General features: G+C 42.9%; 1 protein-coding gene across 1 annotated transcript in view; it reads right to left on the reverse strand.

Annotated features, from left to right (window-relative positions):
* The window catches only part of CPM (carboxypeptidase M), an 82,800-nt gene that overhangs the window by 26,248 nt on the left and 35,290 nt on the right, over positions 1-21,262 (reverse strand). Inside the window, exon 3 of the mRNA XM_049625951.1 lies at positions 4,093-4,190. Coding sequence (XP_049481908.1) covers positions 4,093-4,190 — 98 coding nt within the window. The remainder of the gene's footprint in view (positions 1-4,092; positions 4,191-21,262) is intronic.

Consider the following 21,262-nt stretch of genomic DNA (forward strand, 5'->3'; position numbering starts at 1 on the left):
TTAGTGTGGCCCATGCTCGTTAATGTTAGCTATTATTATTATTTGCCCGTAAAGCACTGTGCAGAAGGAAACTTGCCAGTCTGATCAACATGGCACAGTGAGCCAGTGTCATCGAAGGATGTGAGCCAACAGCAGGGTGACTGAAGACAAGAAAACTATTATACAAGTATAGGTTTAACATCACTTCTTTTATAATAATATTTGACTGCAAAGGAGCCATTTTAAGTTATTTTCTACCAAAGTCTGCTTTTTTGCAAACCCTCAGCACCAAATTAGCCCATTTTCACAATTCCTAAAACGTATATTAGCCAAAAAGTTTCACCTAAATACAGCAAACCTTTAAATTTAGCTTCCAGTTGAAAGGAAACAGAGGGACTAGAGGACAAGTTGGATGATAACAAGAAAGGAAGCAAACAATCCAGAATGTGGAATATTCTGCAGGACAGATAATTGGTGGGGTCTCTTTATTAAGTCTAGAAATGAAAAGATCCTTTAAATGCTAGAATAAAAGAGATTCAAGGGATATACCGACCAAAGGTGATGCTTGAGCCTGGACAGGATCCTGCTTAGGACAATCTGGGGGACATTTTGAGAAACTAGAAACTGGGGTATATGCTAAAGACAGGACAAACTCTTATTGACCTGAAAGGTAGCTAGTATTAACGTAAAAATGTTACAAATAGCAAATTAGCATAGCTCATTTAATAAAAATGCACACGTGCACACATAAACATCTAGAAGGATATAATAGTAAGGACTTAACGGTACTAATTTTTGGATGATCAAATACAGTGTTTTGTTTGTTTACCTATATTCTAAGATGTACATGATTGATTTTATAATAGATTGTTTTTAATTTTTAAAAGACCGGACTTTTTTTTTTAATGTTTATTTTTGAGAGAGAGACAAAGCACGAGCAGGAGAGGGGCAGAGAGAGAGGGAGACACAGAATCCGAAGCAGGCTCCAGGCTTTGAGCTGTCAGCACAGAGCCCAACGCAGGGCTTGAACCCACGAACCATGAGATCATAACCTGAGCCGAAGTCGGTCACTCAACCGACTGAGCCACCCACGCACCGCTAAAAAGACTGGATTTTAAGACAAGGCATAAGGAGGTAAAGTAAAAATTCATGGGGGGAAAACAGCAGGTATGCTCGGCAGGACTGGGTCTCCTGGATGCTGCTGATGCTGACTACCATCAAGCCATCGTATAAGTGTAGGAAAACACCCACACCTCTGTGGGGTTGGGTCCAGGAAAGAAAAGAAACATTTATTTTTAAAATTTTTTTTTTTTTTGAGAGAGTGTGTGCTCAAGCGGGGGAGGGACAGAGACAGAAAGAGAGAGAGGGAGGAAGAGAGAATTCCAAGCAGACTCTCCCACTGCCAGCACAAAGCCTGACTCGGGACTCCATCCCATGAATCTCGAGATCACGACCTGAGCCGAAATCAAGAGTCAGATGCTTAACTGACTGACCTGGGCACCCAGGCGACCCAGGAAGAAACATTTTAAAAATAGTGTGGTCAATTGTGCCCACCATGCCACTGAGTGCATGTATATCCCCTGTGGGTTTCTCCACATGAGGCCCACAGACTCTTACAGAAGATCCATACACCCTGAGGTCAGCACTCAAAATTTGTGGCAGAATAGCGAGGAATCCATCTAAAGATGAGAACCATTGCCCTCAAATGTTAGCCATGTAGCTTTTTATTTTTGTTATTTTAAAAAACATTTTAAAAAATGTTTTATTCATTCTTGAGAGAGAGAGACAGCATGAGTGGGGGAGGGGAAGAGAGAGAGAGACAGAGACAGAGACAGAGAGACATAGAATCTGAAGCAGGCTCCAGGCTCCGAGCTGTCAGCACAGAGCCTGACACGGGGCTCAAACTCATCAACTACAAGATCATGACCTGAGCCAAAGTAGGACGCTTAACTGACTGAGCCACCCAGGCACCCCAGCCATGTTGCTTTTTAACAGTGGGTCCTGGAAAATGCTCTTTCAATTCCAAAAGATCTGAGAAAGGAAGAAGGCTGAGTAAGGTGGTTGGACCCTCTACTCACACAGACTCCTCAGCTCCTGTGTGAAGCCATCCCTGTCCCCAGCTCCTGATGCACCAGGAGGGGACAAGGCACAAGATCTCACCTTCAGGACAAGTTCCTCAGTGGCCCACACTGCCCTGACACTGCTACCAGCCAGGACATGTGGGGGATAACAGGGCCTCAGGTCCCTGCCCCCAAACACACTGGGCCCTTTCCCCTTCTTGGTCTCAGTCCTTAGCATTCTTTTTTTTTTTTTTTTTTTTTTAACGTTTATTTATTTTTGAGACAGAGAGAAACAGAGCATGAACGGGGGAGGGTCAGAGAGAGAGGGAGACACAGAATCTGAAACAGGCTCTGGGCTCTGAGCAGTCAGCACAGAGCCCGACGCGGGGCTCGAACCCACATACCGCGAGATCGTGACCTGAGCCGAAGTTGGACGCCCAACCGACTGAGCCACCCAGGCGCCCCAGTCCTTAGCATTCTTCAAAGAATCAGAGTGAGTGAGAGCCCTGATTTGACGGGATATATTAGCAAATGCCAGAAATTTGGGAAAGTGCATGTTAGGAATAAGCAAATTCGGAGGCAAGTGAGGGAAAGGACTCTGGCTTCTCTTTGAAAGCTTCAGCTCAGAGGACTATTTCTGAGCAGCACGCTGCAACCTCTGAAGTCCCAAGAATTCAATAAAGAAACTACTGAACCTCATGAATGCTGTATGTCTCTTACTAAAAACGGATTCCATGGGATCTTGATCAGTAGACCAGATGACAAGAGGGAAGTCTGGGCTGGGGTCTGCAGTGAACAGTTGTTTTATTACAGTATCGGTCAGATTCCCGGTGACATCGAGTCTTTGATAGGCACAGCCCGATCACTCAGAAGAGTCACGAGGGGACTGACCTTGCATCTACTCACAAATCGGGTCCAAAGGCCAACCCCTTCCTTAGAGGCAAGTATTTGTTTGCATCTGGGCTCCAGCTGCAAAGTACCTTTTCCCAGCAGGACAGGTCGGGCAGCATGCCCGGAAAAGGGCAGGCTCTGTGTGTCAGGAGAGGTGGGTCCTGCTCCCAAGGAGCTTGGGGTCGGGGCGGGGGGGGGGGGGGGGTGGTTAAGTCAGGACAGGGAGCCCAGCATCTGATTAGAGCCTGCCACCCACACTACTGCAAATTCCCAAGCGTTTTAACAAGTCACTAGGTTGTACTTACTGCCCTATGCATTTACTTTGACGTTCCTTAAAGTTAAATTATGTTTTATAGGGTGTTACCCATATTCCTATGTAAATTTTCTTGACTGTGATGACTGGGAACTATCTTTCCCCTCCACTTGACTGGCCGAGCGTGTGGGAGCCTGGTGAACAGAAAATACTGCAGTTGCCATGTTCTTAAAATAGTCTGAGGGAGGGAGGGAAGAAATGGAGATGCACACCCTCAAATGCCTGGCAGGAATGACTGGCAAGTAGGGGTAATTGCAAAACAAAATAAATGACATGACATCAAACAAAACCAAAAGTAGAGTTTATCCCTGATAAGTTGGAGAAGAAGCAATGCATGATTATAAAATTTAAGAGCATTTGTTGAATGGGAGAACCCTAAGCTTGATGGTCTAAACTTCAGGATTGAAAACACTGAGTAGAAGATTAAGAGAAGGTGACAAAAGCTTCCAGAAAAATAGATATTAGGAATTTAGATTAGCTATTTGGGGTCTTCTGATTGTTTTGAGTTCAAATACAATACAGCTCCTTAGCTCATCACCTTGCTGCCCGTCAGGAGGCGGGAGAAGTCACCCCACGAAGGGTCTCAGGGACCCAGCTGGCAGTGCAGAACTTGGCCTCTGCTATTCTTCCAGTCCCAGCACAGAGCTGACTCCAGGTATCCTCCCAGGGCACTGGTGGTGGTGGCTGTTGGACCCTGGTTCCTTATGTTCTCTCAGAAGGCCTTGTGGGAAGACCTTTCCAGACTCGTTGGTGTAATTTATGTTGCTTCCTTAGCATTTACATGGAACTCAAGAGACCCGAGGGGAAGCTCCTCCGGCAACTTTCCAGATATTTGAGCCACATACGTACCTCATCTCCATGCATGTTGGCCACGTATTTGAACTCTGGAATCCCAATTCTATGCTCCTTTGGGAAGCGCCCCACAACAAGAACCCATAGGTTTCTGCCTTTACAGGGAAGAGAAAGGTAGAAAAATAAGTTGTGTTTGAAAATGACAAATGAACTCTGGGAGAACGAGAAGACAGCAAACTGCGGCTTCTCCCACCTGACTCATGTCTTGTGATGCCCAGAGCACATAGGACTGACACCTCCGTGCTTAAAATGCTTAGTTCCCTACCAGCCCAGATCCCTTCAATTTAGCACAGATATTTAACTTCTTGTTTTAGAACGCGATTTTTTAAAAATCGAAAACTGATTAGGTTACACAGGTCGTATTTTTCCAAAACGTTTATACGCTTTGCTCTGAGTCCCTAGTGCTTTTCAGAAAGGATCTTGCTAATTTTCATAATTATACAAACTTAAATTACAGTCAATGGTTGACTGGGAGGGTGCCTTAATTCTCAGTACAAGTGAAAAAAGCAACAAGCAATAAAACGTGGAACTCAGAAAGGAGATTGTACGTATGTATGTACGTATGTATTTACTTATTTTGGGGATATTGTTTTTAAAGTAAGAAATCTTGAATCTTGTATTCAAACCCTGATGTAACACAGCTCCTTGGCAAGGAGTGCCCTTTATGTGCTTGAGTCTTGCCAAGTAAACTGGGAACAATGTATCCTAACGATGCCTCAAGGAAAACTTCTAAATCCTAACCCTGCCTGAGGAGCTGGATTCCGGCAAGGAAGGGCAGAGATTAAAGATCAATGAGGATCTGCTCTGTGCAGACATCATGGCTGGGACCCCGCTACGCACTATCTCAGTAATCCCTTACGTGACCCACTGAGACGGATCGTGAACCAAACTTTACAAGTGAGAAAACTGATCTTCCAAACATTAAAGTAAGCTGCTTCTGATCACACAGCCAGTGAGAAGCTGTGATTTGAGCCCCAGAGCCAAGACCTGACCTATTTGACTTCAATTCCAGTGAGCCTTCTAATAATGAAAACTGCCCGTCTCCCTGGAGGCTTGGTTTCCTAATCAGTAAAATGAAGAGGTCTCTTTCAGTCATCATGATAACTGATGATGAGATGATGAAGAGATGACTAAAATCATCTCTTTTAGTCATCAGGCTCTTTTAAATACAAAGACTTTAAAATTAGAAATTGAGGAGTATATTCGAAAGCTATCACATAGACACAAAGTTCAAATGTCCGTGATATCTGAGCCTTCTGTAGAATTCATGAGCCCAGAGAAGGAATTTAACAGCAGCTCCTGGGCTAATGTGAAGGTTTCTGTGGAATTTCAGATCTAGTCCCTTAAATCAGGGGTCCCACAGGCTGAGGAACACTCCGTTGGCATGAGGAATCCAGGGAGAAACAGATACTCAGCCTGTCTTTTCCAGCATTCATAATTTATTATAACAATTTTGTAAGGAAATTTTTCATGCCAGAATGATGCTTTAAATTCAGTAACTGCAGGATTTCTCAGAAAACACCCACAAAATGCCATGTATCTGACTGATGCCACCTGTTTAGTGCAGAATCCTCATTCATTCATACATTCATTCATTTAGTAGTACCGTATCCAGCCATTTAGGCAGGTGAACAGACTGTACAGGTAAGTTATACTCTCGACACCCAGTGAATTTCTGATCTAAGTGGAGACTAGTGATGCGCAAACACATCATTACACTAGACTGTAATGCATATGGCCACAGAAGTGTATGTAGGTACCATTGTGCCTGTAGAATAAAAGGAATGGTTAATTTTCCCCAAGGAGGGGATCATGAAAAACTTTATAGATCTAGGGGTTTATAGATGACTTCTTAACAGGGTTTTGAAGAATGATTCCAAGTTTGCCATGTGGCAAGTATAAGCCAGCCAGTGATTTTTCATCAGAACCATTTCATTAACCTCAGAAGCTTCTATTCCCCGGTATGAATTCTTAGGGCATCTGGAGTTCCACTTCTACAAAGTTAATATTTTCATGTGAGTAAGGAAAAACTTTCTGAGCGAGCTAGTAACCCTGGTTCTTGAGGGTTCCTTCTGGAGAATTCTTTTCCCTGGCTATTAATGCCTTTAAAGCTAGAATAATCAGATTTGTACAGAATATGACCTGGTCCCCTCCTAGGCAAGGGGGAAAATTCAATAATCTCAACCTAATATTTACCAATTGTGATAACACTATCACAACCGATTTGCAACAGCTGGCTTGTTACGTAAGGCTAGGGAAAGACAACAAAACCAGACTTGACATGGATAGCCAATACTAATTGGCTTAAGGAAGGACGGAAATCAAACTAATAAAAACCTAAGTGAACAAATACTTTGTGGGTAACTCAATCTCCATTTTAGCATGAATGGCTCCTAAGTGAACTGCAAGATGAGAAATTTACCTCGAATAACCTCAGTGGCACCACGTTTGAGAATGAAAACCAACCAATGATCCTGGAAGATATTCATGCAATGCTTTTGGAATGACAAGCTTCTTGAAGGGTTTTAACCCCCTCTCCACAAGCACTGGCCACCTCTGGCTTAGACCAGAGTAAATGCACAGAGAACAAACTTTACTTTTCACAGTATGACTGCCAAGACAAGGGTATTTAAACAAGATTTTTTTTTTCTTATCGAGGTTGGAAAGGCTACCCTATTCCCCCAAATTCTTTCTAATGCCAGATGTGAAGAGTTCTGAAATGCTTGGTGCCTTTCTCCTCACTACAGAGTAAGCGAAACTTGGATTTCAAATATTTCATGATCTATATTATATTCAGGAACTGGGAGCTTGACACAAATCCCGGGGGTGTGACATAGGTGTCTCACTGGGTTTGCTCGGAAGATCAGGAAAAGTTTTACAATTTAGAAGGATTCACAAAGATCCAAAGACAAGAAAACAGATAATAAATGCCAAGAAGTACTTCAGGTGTTCAGGGGAAAGCAGATGGAGAAGTTTGGAAAGCTAAGTACAGCTTCAACAGGTAGAGATGGGAGGAGTGTCATACCCACATCAGAATCACGTGGATCCTTGTAAAAATGCCAACCCCTGAGCCCCATCTGCTAAATCAAACTCTAGGGGTAAAGCCCCAAATCTGCATTTAATAGTCTCCCTTGGTGATTCTGAGGCCCATTAAAATGTGAAAGCTTGTTGAAACTGAGATAGTGAATGTCCAGATAGATCTGGAAGCCACCTGATCTTTAGGTAAAACCATTTCATTTTACATATAATCATGAACATGCTTCTATGTTAACAAATATACTCCTTTTTAAATGGCTGCTTAATATCTTACCATATGAATACATTACCATTTATTCAACCAATACTCTTGTTAGATGTTCAAAATTAAGTTTTTTTAAAAAAATTTAATGTTTATTTATTTTTGAGAGAGAGAGAGAGAGAGACAGAGCACAAGCAGGGGAGGGGCAGAGAGTGAGGGAGACACAGAATCCAAAGCAGGCTCCAGGCTCTGAGCACAGAGCCTGATGTGGGGCTTGAACCCACAAATTGCGAGATCATGACCTGAGCTGAAGTCGGACGCTTAACTGACTGAGCCACTTCAGTAAGTATTTTTATGTAAATCTACTAAAATTACATACAGAACTTATAACAAAACTATTTTATCATGTGAAAGAAATAAGAATACAAAATTATATAAACTACAACCATGTAAAACAGATTTTCATTTAAAAAGTACCATGGAGGGACACCTGGATGGCTCAGTCGGTGGAGTGTCTGACTCTAGATTTCAGCTCAGGTCAGGATCCCAGGGTTGTGGGATTGAGCCCCAGGTCAGGCTCCAAGCTATGCATGGAGCCTATTTGGGATTCCCTTTCTCACTCCCTCTGCCCCTCCCCCCACCTTGCTCATGTGGTACACTCTCCAAAAAAAAAAGGTAACATGGAAGGAAATAGCTCCATAGCATATAAAGCCTTAAAAAAAAAAAAGCCTTAAATTAACATATGAGTCTACAAGAGTTGACAATGGCACACCATGAGTGATAAGGGTTTGAGTGATAGGGTGATAAAATCAAATATTTTTTTTCTCCTATGCATCAGACCCCCTAAGCACTTTGTTACCTGAGCTTCACAACACTTTTATGTGGTGGGTGGTACCTACAACTTACTGTTAAGGAAACTGATTCAAGTGGCAGGGTTCTAACCCAGGTCTGATTCCAAAATCTGTATTCTTCTGAGGACTCCAGGCTGCCTTAATCTCCCTGAAAGTTCTAGATAGGCCAGAGCCAACCTCCCCCGTGGGAAACGTTCCCAGGCAATTCTTTCAATGTTGTGTTGCTATGGTTTACACCTCGGGCAAGACCCAGGCTGCCACCTGGGATGACCAACTGAGCCAAGATAAGACACCCGATTTGAAGGCTATCCTGTCTGACTCTGCTCAGAGCTTCTCAGTGGAACGTGCCCAGAGAGAAGCAGACTCTGCCTGGGTGGCCTGGCCACTGGAGCAGAGTGGCTGTAATGATGAGCCACATTCCGGTTTTTCATGAGGCTTGTTTGTATGTACTGTATGATCCACGTAGCTCTGGTATCCAGAGGGATGAATCAGCTGCTGGTTTCCCAGACTCTGCATTGCTCTGTGTATCCCTACAATTACCCTCTGAACCCAAGTCAGAGCTTGAGGGAGCTTGCCTGATAGAGCGTCCGCATATAGAAGTGGGAATAACAGCTCAGTGGGCAAGGCTGTTGTAAGGCTGATGAATTCCTTCCTCCTTCCCTAAGTATGAGTCAAAGATCTGACACCAAACCTTCCATTTCACTTGTGCACCTTCCCACTACCCGCACACACACACAGCTTGACACGCAGCTACGAAGCCCTGCATTCAATAATGGACACGGTGAAAACAGCACGTTACTTAAATCAAGTTGAACATTTGGCCTCCAAAGTTCACATGTCCTCTGACTTTGAAGTAGAGGAAAAGAGGTTCCTGCTAAGTGACTCATTACGAAAACAAAACACATACAAACCAGAGCAAATAAAACAGGGACAAAAAGCATGGGCAAAAATTTCCAGACTGGCTATGCTTGCATAGTGTTCATAGCTCAAAGCATTTTGTGCATATTCACTTAACACCCCCGACAACTGTAAGTGGTATCTACTAGTAGGATTAGCCTTTTACCCAAGTGGACACAATCTTAGGTAACCTCAGAAGGCCGCCATTCTCCGAGTGTGGCCGCAGGACCAGCAGCATCAGCGTCACCTGGGAACTAGTTAAATATGCACTTTCTTGGGCTCCACCCCAGATATACTGAATCAGAAGCTGAGAATGAGGACCAGTAGTCTGTGTTTTAGTAAGAAGCCAGGGGATTCTCATGCATACTGAAATTTAAGAACTTCTGTGACGGGGTGCCAGGGTGGCTCAGTCCATTAAGCGTCCAACTGTTGATTTCGGCTCAGCTCATGACCTCACGGATCATGAGATTGAGTCCTGTGTTGGGCTCCTTGATGACATATTGGGGCCTCATTGGGATTCTCCTTCCCTCTCTTTCTCAAAATAAATAAACTCAAAAAGAAAAAAAAAAAAAAAAAAGAACTGCTGTAACAAGAGACAGAGCTGGGTAGTCCATCCACATGCTTTGTTCCCAGTCACTTTTCTGCACTGCTCTAGCTACCGAAAAGATGAAAAATCAAAGGCAAAAACAGAGAATATGGAGATTCCTCAAAAGAATGAACACAGAACTACCCTGTCATCCAGCAATTGCACTACTATTTACCCAAAGAATACAAAAATACGATTCGAAGGGGTACATACACCCTGATGTTTATATCAGCATTATCAGCAATAGCCAAACTATGGAGACAGCCCAGATTTCCACCAAGTGATGAACGGACAAAGAAGATGTGGTGTATTTGAGTATGTACATACACACATGTACACAATAGAATATTACTCAGCCACCAAAAAGAATGAAATCTTACCATTTGCAATGACATAGATGGAGCTAGAATGTATTATAGTAAGTGAAATGAGCCAATGAGAGAAAGCCAAATACCATATGATTTCACTAACATGTGGAACTTAAGAAACAAAACACATGAACATATGGAAAGGGGAGTGGGGGAAGAGGAGAGAGGGATACAAACTGCAAGAGACTCAATGATAGAGAACAAACTGAGGGTTGATGGAAGGAGGTGTGGGGGGATGAGCACTGGGTGTTGTATGTAAATGATAAATCACTGAATTCTATTCCTGAAACCAATATTGCACAGTATGTTAACTAAAACAAACAAACAACAAAAAAAGACAAAATGACAAAAAGAAAAACGAAAGAAATGCAAACTGGTGTCCCAAGATTTCTCTATGCACCATTTCTGGTGTTGAGATTTTTTTCCTTCTCCCTCTGGAGAATTGGAAACAGAAGGCAGAGGTTGAGGGTACTATGAAGATGGTTTGAGAAGTTAAAGCTCCTGTTTGCTCCCTTTGGTATGCAAACCCCAAACTGGTTTGCAAACTGCTATTTAAGGATTATAGGCAAGCCTTAGAGACTTTGCCCCAAAGTGTGGAATCTGGGGTGGATATACCTCAGGGGACCTGGCTGTTAGGTGCTTTTCCTGAAATGTTTGGCTTCTAATCTACAAAGATAAGGCTTAAAAAGTAGGGAGGATGGAACAGCAACAGAAATAAACACATGGGCAAAACTCATTTGCTCTATACCTGGAACCCAAAATTCATGCACACGCCCTCCGTTATGGCAAATCAGCCAGCATTTACTGTGGCTTCTGTACTGAAGTGAGGGGTTCTGGCCAGCCACCATGAACACCCAGTCTGTTTCTGTACATGCAAAGCCAAGAACCCATACTCGAACAGATGCGATGACCCCCCCCAAGTCAGCCACTTGATCCCCACGAAGCTGATCTTGTTTATGAACAGAGGAACTTGTTGAGAAGGGGCTCAGGGGTTTGGAAAGGAATCGGGTGTCCCAGGGATCCTGCTGTTACTGTGGTAAGAGCCAGTGCTATGTTCTGCCTGGAAGCAATGATGGGGCAATTCCAAATTCCATTAAGGGCCATGGGTCCTGTGGCTCAGGTTAATAGGGGGATGAAGGGGACACAGGAGGCATCCCAGCACTCCTAGGCAGTTTTTGGACACCAACGTCTGCTGCACCAGAGTTTCCCACTGTACAGTGATCTTGGTGTGGGGTCCCAAGCGGGGCTACCTGTTGTGAGAGCGTGGGCCCAGAGGAGGCTGTGGGACTCAGAGGTCATTAGGGCTTCTGCACGGGTGTCACACCTGCATGCTTTGGATCTAGGCACCACATCCACTGAGCGCTTTTCCAACTGATACATGAGCAGATCCCAATGGCCACCTTCTTTGGACCCAGTATTCCTAGTATCTTGTACACGGATGTACTAGGCCTGGATCAGGAGGTTTTCATCAGTTGAGTGTGCCAATCCTGCTGTTGGATGCTGGGCCTGTGGATGCTGGCTATCACCTAGGACTCCCTCACTTTATCAGTCTTCACCGGTGTCTTGTCATCCTCCCCATCTCATCCCCCTGATGTACTAATACTACCACACTGCCCTGGATAGCTTGATCATTCTCCAATCCTGTGTATCTTTTTTCATGCATTTTTCATTCTTTAAGATTGTAAATTGAATCATTTACTTGCATAATGTCTGTCTCAACTAGAATGCAACATACAAATGCACTCCCTGTGTGTTTACTATTTTGTTTGGTTTGCCTGTTTTGTTCACTGCTCTATTCGTAGCGAACAGTGCCTGGTGCATAGCAGGTGTTCAATAAATATCTTACTGCAGCATTTCACAAGATATTGGTGCCTCTCCAGGACTACTTTTAGTAAATACTGGCACATCAGATCCAAATTCCTCCCCCAGGCTTTCAGGGTCTTCCGTCACCCACCCTGCACTCATATTTCTCACTACCTGCTCACAGATGCTCCTCATGGGATCAGGCTCCTTTCCCTACCCTAGGCTCAGCCTCATCTTTACTTCTGTCAACTTTGACCTAAAATGCATCCCTGGATTTTCAGCCTTTACAAATCCTATGCATTCCACAAAAACCTAATTCTAAGAAGTTTCCCCAGATTACTTTGATCCACCCTGATTTCCCCTTTACAATAGTTCTATAAAATGACACTACAAGGAACACCTAGGAGGCTCAGTCCATTAAGTGTCTGTCCAACTCCTGATTTCAGCTTAGGTCATGATCTCACCGTTCATGGGTTTGAGCCCCATGTCAGGCTCTGCACCGACAGCATGGAGCCTGCTTGGGATTCTCTGTCTCTGCCCCTCCCCTCCTCATGCTCCCATTCTCTCTCAAAATAAATAGACTTTACAAAAGTGACACTACATGCTTTGGCACTGAAAAATATTCTGCTCAATTATAGTTTAACAAAACAAAATTCTCCCTTTCAGTTAGTTTTCTAAGGGTTTCACATGGAAGAGTTTTGTTTTCTTAACAATGCTGTCAGCATTGACTGAGCAGTTAGATCCTTCTTCTCCTCTATTGTGTCTACTATGGTAAATCATGGCAATCCACCAGTATTAAGGTCACTTTTTAGCAGAGACCTCTGTATTACTGTTGGCCCAAAATTCAGTGCCTTGTTGAACTCAGGTGTGGTCACATGACTTGTTCTGGCCAATGAAATGTGAGTAGAAAAGACACGTGTTATTTCTGGGAAAAAGCTGTTAGAGCCAAGGCATGGTTTGCTAGATCATTTCCCTCCATCACAAGACAGGCAATGTTTTGATAGAGGCTGCTGTCAGCTTAGGTCCTGGAGGGAAGACAACAGGGAACCAAGTCCCAACTGATTGCTGAAAAACATGTGAGTAAGATACAAACCTTTATTTTGCTGTTATAACCCACTGAGATTTGGGGTTTAAAAAATTTCTGTAGTAGAGTTTAGCCTCTCCTCTGATATACCCTCTGTGACCTACCCACCCGAAATGATATTTCCCTCTACTGAATGTTCATCATTCTTAGTGCTGAAAAACAGTGGTTTTGTTTTTTTCCAGACAGGGGCTCCCAGAACCCTAAGATTTTGTGGTGCTGACCCAGAGGTGAAGAAAGTTTAAAAACTTTGTTTTTTTTTTTTTTAATTAAGTTTATTTTTATTTATTTTGAGAGAGAGATCAAGTAAGGGAGGGGCAGAGAGAGAGGGAGAGAGAATACTAAGCAGGGCTTGAACTCAGGAACCGTGAGATCGTGACCTGAGTCAAAACCAAGAGTTGGACACTTAACCAACTGAGTCACCCAGGCATCCCTAAAAATATTGCTTTAACACTACTCACATGGCACAAAATATACATAAACCTCTGTTAATACTGTTCTTCTGTGTATTTTCTCAATCCAAATTATCTACTAAACATGTTCTACAGTTTTGTTTTTATAGCACAGAAGGTGTCCTACACATTCAGGGAAGCTATTGATCGACAGTGGACAGCCAATAAATCACTGAAAACATTAAAATGCACTGAAAACATTGTAATAAAAAATAATACCATAGTAAGACATCACTAGCAAAGACTGTCTCTTGGAATTTTTCCCCTGGATCATCTCATTGTAACTGCTATCTCAAATAGCATTTACAGGTGGACAGACGTGATTCCAGAGCTGAAATAATGCTTTGAATTCTAGAAGTGCTAAGCTGGACGTGAATCGAGAAAAATGGACAACAAAGGACCTAAATACTTGTCGTGTGGAAGGGAAGTGGGGCAGTGTTAAGCAAGGTGAACAGAGGAGGCCCTCTAAGGATGCACTAAAACACAGGGATAGGCAAAGTGGTAGCCCGGTAACCCGCTGGAACACAAGCCTACCTGACATCAGGAGCCAGGAACCGGCCAGCACAGGCTCTGCTCACCCTCGGCTGGGAGACCAGGCAAGGGCAGCAGCCGGCACCACAGCCAGTAACTGCTGCCTTGATGGACTGAGTGCTTCCTGAGGCGACCAGACTCCTTTGTAAATCCTCATATGAACTTGACAAAAATCAGGTACAGCTTCACTGTGAAAGCTACGATCCTATACAAAGGCTTTTTAGCCTTTAGTTTTCCCATTTATTCATTCAGTAAATAGGTACCAAATGCAAGACTGAGCCTGGCGTTTAGTTAGCTGAAACAACCGTACATCACTAACTGATTATATACTGGCCTGAAAAACACTGATTTTCTATTTTTTTCTTTCATTTTTTTTTAAATATTCTGGGAGGTCATATTTTATTTTCTATTTTTAAAAGTAATCTCTACATCCAATGTGGTCCTTGAACTCAGGACCCAGAGATGAAGGGTAGCATGCCTCTACTGACTGAGCCAACGAGGCACCCCTGACTTTCTATTTCTGACATCACCTTCATCATTTGAAAAAACAAAGTCTAGGGGCACCTGGGTGGCTCAGTCAGTTAAGTGTCCAACTTCGGCTCAGGTCATGATCTCACGGTTCGTGGGTTCGAGTCCCGTGTTGGGCTCTGTGCTGATAGCTCAGAGACTGGAGATTGCTTCAGATTGCTCTCTCTGCCCTCCCCAGCCTGCACTCTGTTGCTCTCTTTCTCAAAAAAATTAAAAAAGGAAAAGAAAAGACAAAGTCCAAATAAGCATAATGTCTTATAAACTTTCCATTATTTGGGGGGTTAAGCAAACGTGAATCGAATCCCATGGCTCCACTGCTTGTCCTGTAATAGTTTGCCATGGCATCAACATAGAACCCAAGCCCTCAGCATGGCACACCAGACCTCATGGTCTGCCTACTTTTGGCCTTGAGCCCCCACCATAATCCCAGACACCAGGCTCTAGCCATTTTTTTTTTCTTTTTAATGTTTATTTTTGAGAGAGAGAGAGAGAGAGAGAGAGAGAGCGCGCGCGCGCGCAAGCGAGCGCACTTGAGCAGGGGAGGGGCAGAGAGAGAGAGAGGGAGACACAGAATCGGAAGCAGGCTCCAGGCTCTGAGCTGTCAGCATAGAGCCCGACACGGGGCTCAAGCTCACAAACTGTGAGATCATGACCTGAGCTGAAGTCGGACACTTAACCAACTGGGCCACCCAAGTGCCCCTCTAGCCATTCTTAATGGTGTGTAGTTCCAAACCATCTGCCTCAGCACCTTCAGTGCATGGTTAGTCCTCTGTTTACCTGATCAAAGTGGCCAACTTCTACTGGCCTTTTTAAGGCTCAACCAAAAGCCTCTTCCATCCAACACCTTTCTTACCCTTCTCCTCTGTTGGTCCCATCCCTTGCCAGCCTGAGTTACTCTCCCCTTTGAGCATTCATAGTACTTCTGCAGCCCCTCTCCTAACATTGTTGAAACCACAGGTTTTCCTACAAGCAAGGGACTGTGTATCTTTGTGCTTGCAGAATCCATCATAGTGTGTGGCCCATACATAGTATATGATCAATATATGATTGTCGAATGGATGGATGACTGGATAAATTAACAACTCAGGAAGTCCAGTTGGAGCTGGGGTCACCCTTGATCCAGAGACTAGATGCAACTGCTTTCCAGTATTATGGAAAAGTCAGCTAGTCTACCATTTGGGTAGGATCTGCAAAGGATCTGATTTTCTAGATGGCTAATCTAGAGTAGATGGACCTTCTTGGAGTATTACTATGTGAGAACGCAGAAATCCAAACCCGGTATCTGGCTTTGAGTTGGACTCTTCCAACATTATGGGGAGATCGGATTTCATTTGCCTCCATGCACAGTACTAATGTTTTGAAATGATTCCTGGGAATGTAGATGTTTGGTTCCATTTTATTTCTTCCTGAACAGGTAAATGGGGGGGGGGGGGGCTGGGGATTTCAATTTCTAAATAAAGGATTCTTCTGATTGCTCAGAGACCCTTTGTTAATTAAAAAAAGAAAAGAAAAATTTGAAGATGTGTCGAGTTGGGATAAGTTCTCTTTTCTTCTTTTTTGATTTCAACACTAGTCACGACTCTAAGAGAAGCAGTGAGGCTGGTCTCATTAATCACTAACCAGCAACCCCAACAAGATCGGAGGAAATTCCTCTGCCTTTCTCCTCTGACAAGGCTACCTTCTCTGGTCTTCCCATTCTATTCCAGGTCAGAGGCTGATGAATCTGTTCCCTTTCTTTTAAATGTTTTTATTTTTAAGCTGTAAATTATAAGAAGTTTTTTTTTAAGAACTAGCCATCATTCCCAACCATCATCATCTCCCTATGAGCCTTTCTAGTCTTTTTTTTTTTTTTTTTTTTCATATAGAGACAAGAAACTTGTTTTTAAATCCCCCAAGTGAAAACCTCTAGAGGCCTCATACTATAAAAAGCTGAGAACTTCCCTTTTTGGTCCCTTGGGAGAATAGTCAAACATAATCAGATCACCCTTTTGAAGAGTTCAGCAATCATAGTAACCAAGTTGAGTATTACCTTAAAATGCAAACAAGTACTTAAAGAGATTTTTAAAATCTTATTTTAAAAGATGAAATAAATACATCTACCACTATATATTTATTATCCATTTGAGAGTTCTCTTTCATGGTCTGTCAGGGGCATTCTCTCGTTCAGTATTGACGTTCCAGTTCTTTCTCCCCAGCTGCTTTTATTTCTTACGAGTTTCCTGTAGGTGTCAGAGAGTTGTGATTTATGATGAGGTCAATTCACATTCATTTGGCCCAGAAAAAGACAGTTGGCTGAGGGCTGGCTTAACTTTATTGCCTATTTATCGTTACCATAAGAACTCATCTTTTAGTGGCAAGGAATGAGGGCAAGTGACTTACTAGTTTCCTCATAAACTACTCTGGAGGACAGAACCATTTCTTTCCATCAGCCCGCTCCCTGAGATTGTGCCCTAAAAGTCTTTCTTTCATTTGAAAGTCAAGCGGGCCAGAGTCCAGACAGAAGGATGTGGAGCTCCTGACAGCAGGAAAAGCCCTGAAGTTGCCAACATGGGATAGGGTCCCTCAAGGACTCGACCTGACCAAAAATCAGGACATCTGATGGATTTGCGGGATTAACAAAGGTGGACTTCTCACTAGTAACACTGTTCTGAGATTATTTTTATTTTATTTTTTAATGCTTATTTATTTTTGAGAGAGAGAGAAACTGAGTGTGAGCAGGGGAGGGCCAGAGAGAGAGGGAGACACAGATCTGAAGCAGGCTCCAGGCTCCCAGCCGTCAGCACAGAGCCGGACACGGGGCTTGAACTCACAAGCCATTAGATCATGACCTGAGCTGAAGTCGGACAATCAACTGAGCCACCCAGGGGCCCCTGTTTGTGAGCCTAGCGCAGTGGGTTAAGCGCCTGACTTCAGCACAGGTCATGATCTCACGGCTCATGGGTTCGAGCCCTGCATCAGGCTGTCAATGTAGACCCTGTTTCGGATCATCCTCTGTGGCCCTCTCTCTCTGCCCCTGCCCTGCTTGTGAGCATGCATGTTCTCTCTCTCTCAAAAATAAATAAACATTAAAAAAATTTAAATCTCACAAATAAATACTTTAGTAAAGACATCAAAACCAGTATTTCAGTGCTACACCATCTGCCTCAAAACAGCATCTGGGATTTCTTAAAAGATAGGCAGTATCCCTGCAGCGGCATTATGTATTGACACAGATTCTAGAATCAAATTGCAGGGTTTAGCCCCCCACTCTGCCACTTACTAGCCATGTGGTATGGAGCAAGTTGCTTAATCTCTCTGAGTGCATCAGTTTTGTCATCCTGGTTACAGGATTAAGGGTACTCACACTTCATGGGGCTATCTCATTTAATCCCCACAAGCTTTACAAATAGTGCCAGAAACATGGTAAGCACACATCTGCTCGAGGGCCTTGGGTGCACAGAATTGGCTCATGACAAACTATAGGCTCTAGCGGACGATGCAGCATTAGAACAATTAAAGAAAAATTTGAAATATAAAGTGTCCATAACACATGGATGGAGACCTTGTGCCAAGAGTCAGCAGCAATGTATGTTCCAGAAGATCTGCAGATCAGATCAGCTTAGATAGACCAATACATACTTAAGTTAAAAAAAAAAAATTAGAAGTATGGATTCAGAAAGTAGAAGGTGCTATCTTGAGAAAACATGTCCTTCAAAATCTATTAGCAAAAAGTGTCACAAAACATTCCTATCACCAGACATCCAATGAGTTTATTTTAAGTCCAAGCCCTGAATCTCACTCAGAATTCCCAGGATGAGATGCCTGAGGGTGGTAGTGAGCCTGGAAGCTGTAAGCCCACATGGCCAGAGGGCAGGGCAGGAAACCAGTCACCTCAGCTAATCCTGCTGAACTGTTAATCATAAACAAGTCTTTCACATTTTCTTACATGGCTTATTACCAACGTGACTGAAGCCATCACACAGATTTTAACTATCTCCAGGCTAATGAGGCTGGAAACCATGTTGATTTCCACTCTCATCACTGAAAGGGCATAACCCAAGAGCTTGTAGATAAGGAATTGGTTCATTAAGGAATCAGTCAATGACATAAAACTGGTTCAAAATGCGTTCAAAATGTCAACAAAAGGCAGGGGGACTGTCCCAGATTATGACACTAAAGAGATATAATACTATAATCCAATGTGTGAGCCTTGACTGGATTCTAAGAGAACATAAATTATAAAAGACATTCTTGGAATGATTGGAGAACTTGAAAATGGAGTATATTATTCACTGAGTATTATTTTTCTGAGTTTAATAATGGTGTGCTGTGGTAAGGCGGGAAGAATTCATTTTTAGGTGATGCATGCTCAAGTATTTAGGGATGATGTGGCAAGCTACTATTTCTAAAGTTCAGCAAAATCTACAGATAAAGCTCAGGAGAGAGACAAAGCAAATGTGGCAAAATATTAACAACTGGGGGTTCTGCATGAAAACTGTGTATTTATTTTCTGTAGGTCTGAAAATTTTCAAAATGAAAAGCTGGGGAGAGGAGAGGTTTCAAAAAGGTAAAAGTAAAAACAAACAAACAAACAAACAAAACCACCATGGCCTGCTCCACTGGCTTCTGCAGCTTATAAAAGTGAGACACATAGGATCAAGAAAGGTCAGAGCCGTTCACCCAAAAGGTGAGGCCATAAGGAAGGGAATGGAGGCCTGGAGGTAAGAAATTCACAGGCTGCCTCTTCCCAGAAAAAACACAGAACAATCCTACAAAAAGGAGTTAAGAAATTACCATATAAACTATCTCAAATCAAGGCCTATTAGCTTATTACATCTCTGCAGGTAGTGAGAAAGAAAAATCATCTTGATGTCAACGTGAACGTTAACTAAAGGAAATTTTTTCATTTTTACGACAACCAGGAAAAAAAGGCCACAAAAATATTTTTAAATCGTATGATTTATATGACCTTTGAGCCTTCTGATCATCAAGTCATTTAGCCGGCAAAGGCCAAGTGACTAACAAAGGATAAAAATAAGGAATCAGTAAAGCTTGGGTGTTGGGCAGCTCAATCCTGAGTCCCATCTCTTCCTCAAGATTGGATTTTGGATCAGGGGAAAAAAGGAATGTGAATGATTGGAATTGTTCTCTCGGCCTCCATTTGATCACCATTCCCCTCCAGGCTTCAGTTAGAACACAGCAGCAAGACTCTTAAGGAAGAGGAAGGGGAGGGTTGGCAGGGACAAGGGCAGTGGCCACTGAGAAGCAAAGTCTGAGAAACAGGGCCTGTCACCCAGCCCAACACAGACTCGAGAGGCCCTACTTTACCCAATGGACCTCCGTGCAGGACCATACATACGTTTGTGGCTTTCACAGATCCTTTCAATTTATCCTTTAACAAAACTATCACAGCGTTTATTTGTTGTCAACAAACTTGAGAAACTATATAATAATCACTCAAGTGCTTTCAAAGAAGTAGTAAACGTGAGATTTATTTATATTTGTCTTTCATTTCTCACATAGCCAAGAAGAATATGAGCATACTTTAACACTACGGTTCTGGGTGGGACCTAGAACCATAAGCTGGTGCTAACTTTTGTTTTAAGATTTTATTTTAAGTAATCTCTACACTCAATGTGGGGCTCTAACTCACGACCTCAAGATGGGGAGTCACACATTCTACAGACTGATCCCAACCAGGCATCCTAGCTGCTGCTAATTAACGTCTCTAACAAAGTAGCTTAAGTTTGCTGTCCTTGTTACAAAGTCAATACAAATATAAACATTTACTTAAAAAGAACGAGCCGGTTGCCCACTCACATCAGTGCCACAGCCCACCTTCAGAAACTGTGAACACACTTCTCAAGCTTACAAAGCAATCTGCAATGGTGTTTTCAGCAGACACTCTCACAATGGTCCCTCTGAGAGGTGTTCTAGAGTGGGCTGCCTGCATAGGAATTTCTGGACTTTTCCAGGGTTTCACAGAGAATTTGATTATTAGGATTACAAAGGAAATAGCATATTTAAATGACGTCAATCATAGAGTCTGAGGAATAACTCAAAGATTTTAAGAAATCCTATCTGCTTAAAATACTAATATTTTACATAATTTCCTAAGTGTTTTCATACACATCATCATATTTAATCTGCAGCAGAAACCCCATGAGGTAGGGAAGGCAGATATTCTCATTTTACAGGTGAGGGAACAGCTCAGATGGCTTGGATCTGAACTGGTTTTTTGTTTGTTTCACTCTACGACTACTCTCTCTTCCACATTACTCTTCCAATATAAAACAGAACTTTCTGTCACCATCTTAGATGCAATAGATATTTACCTTTCTCCAGACAAGAACTTGAGGCATCTAACTCCTACAGCCATTAGGCATCTCACTCCTAAAGCAAACGAAAGCTTCATCTTCCTCATCCCTCTCCCCACCCCACGAAAGGAAACTGTGTGTGTGTGTGTGTGTGGTATGTATGAATAGTGCATATGTGCTATACAGTGTGTAGGGTTTAGGTTGGTGAGTGTGGGGTGTGTTTGGTACAGGTGTGGTTTTTGTGTTGTATATGTTGTGTGATGTACATGTGTTATATGGTGTATATGTGTTGTGTTGTATGTGTGGTGCGTGTGGTGTTTACACGAGTGGTTGGTGTATGAGTGATTGCAGTTGTATGTGTTGGCTGCATGGTGTATATGTGGTCACTGTAGTGGATGTTTTGTGTGTGGTGTATGTGAATGTGCAGTGTATATGTGATGTCGTGTGGTAGGTATTTCGTGTATGCGGTGTGTGCACTGGCATAGCATACACACCTTACAAATACCCCTTAGACATACAGCACACACACAAAACAT

The sequence above is a fragment of the Panthera uncia genome, chromosome B4 (assembly GCF_023721935.1).
Source record: "Panthera uncia isolate 11264 chromosome B4, Puncia_PCG_1.0, whole genome shotgun sequence".
Taxonomy (NCBI): domain Eukaryota; kingdom Metazoa; phylum Chordata; class Mammalia; order Carnivora; family Felidae; genus Panthera; species Panthera uncia.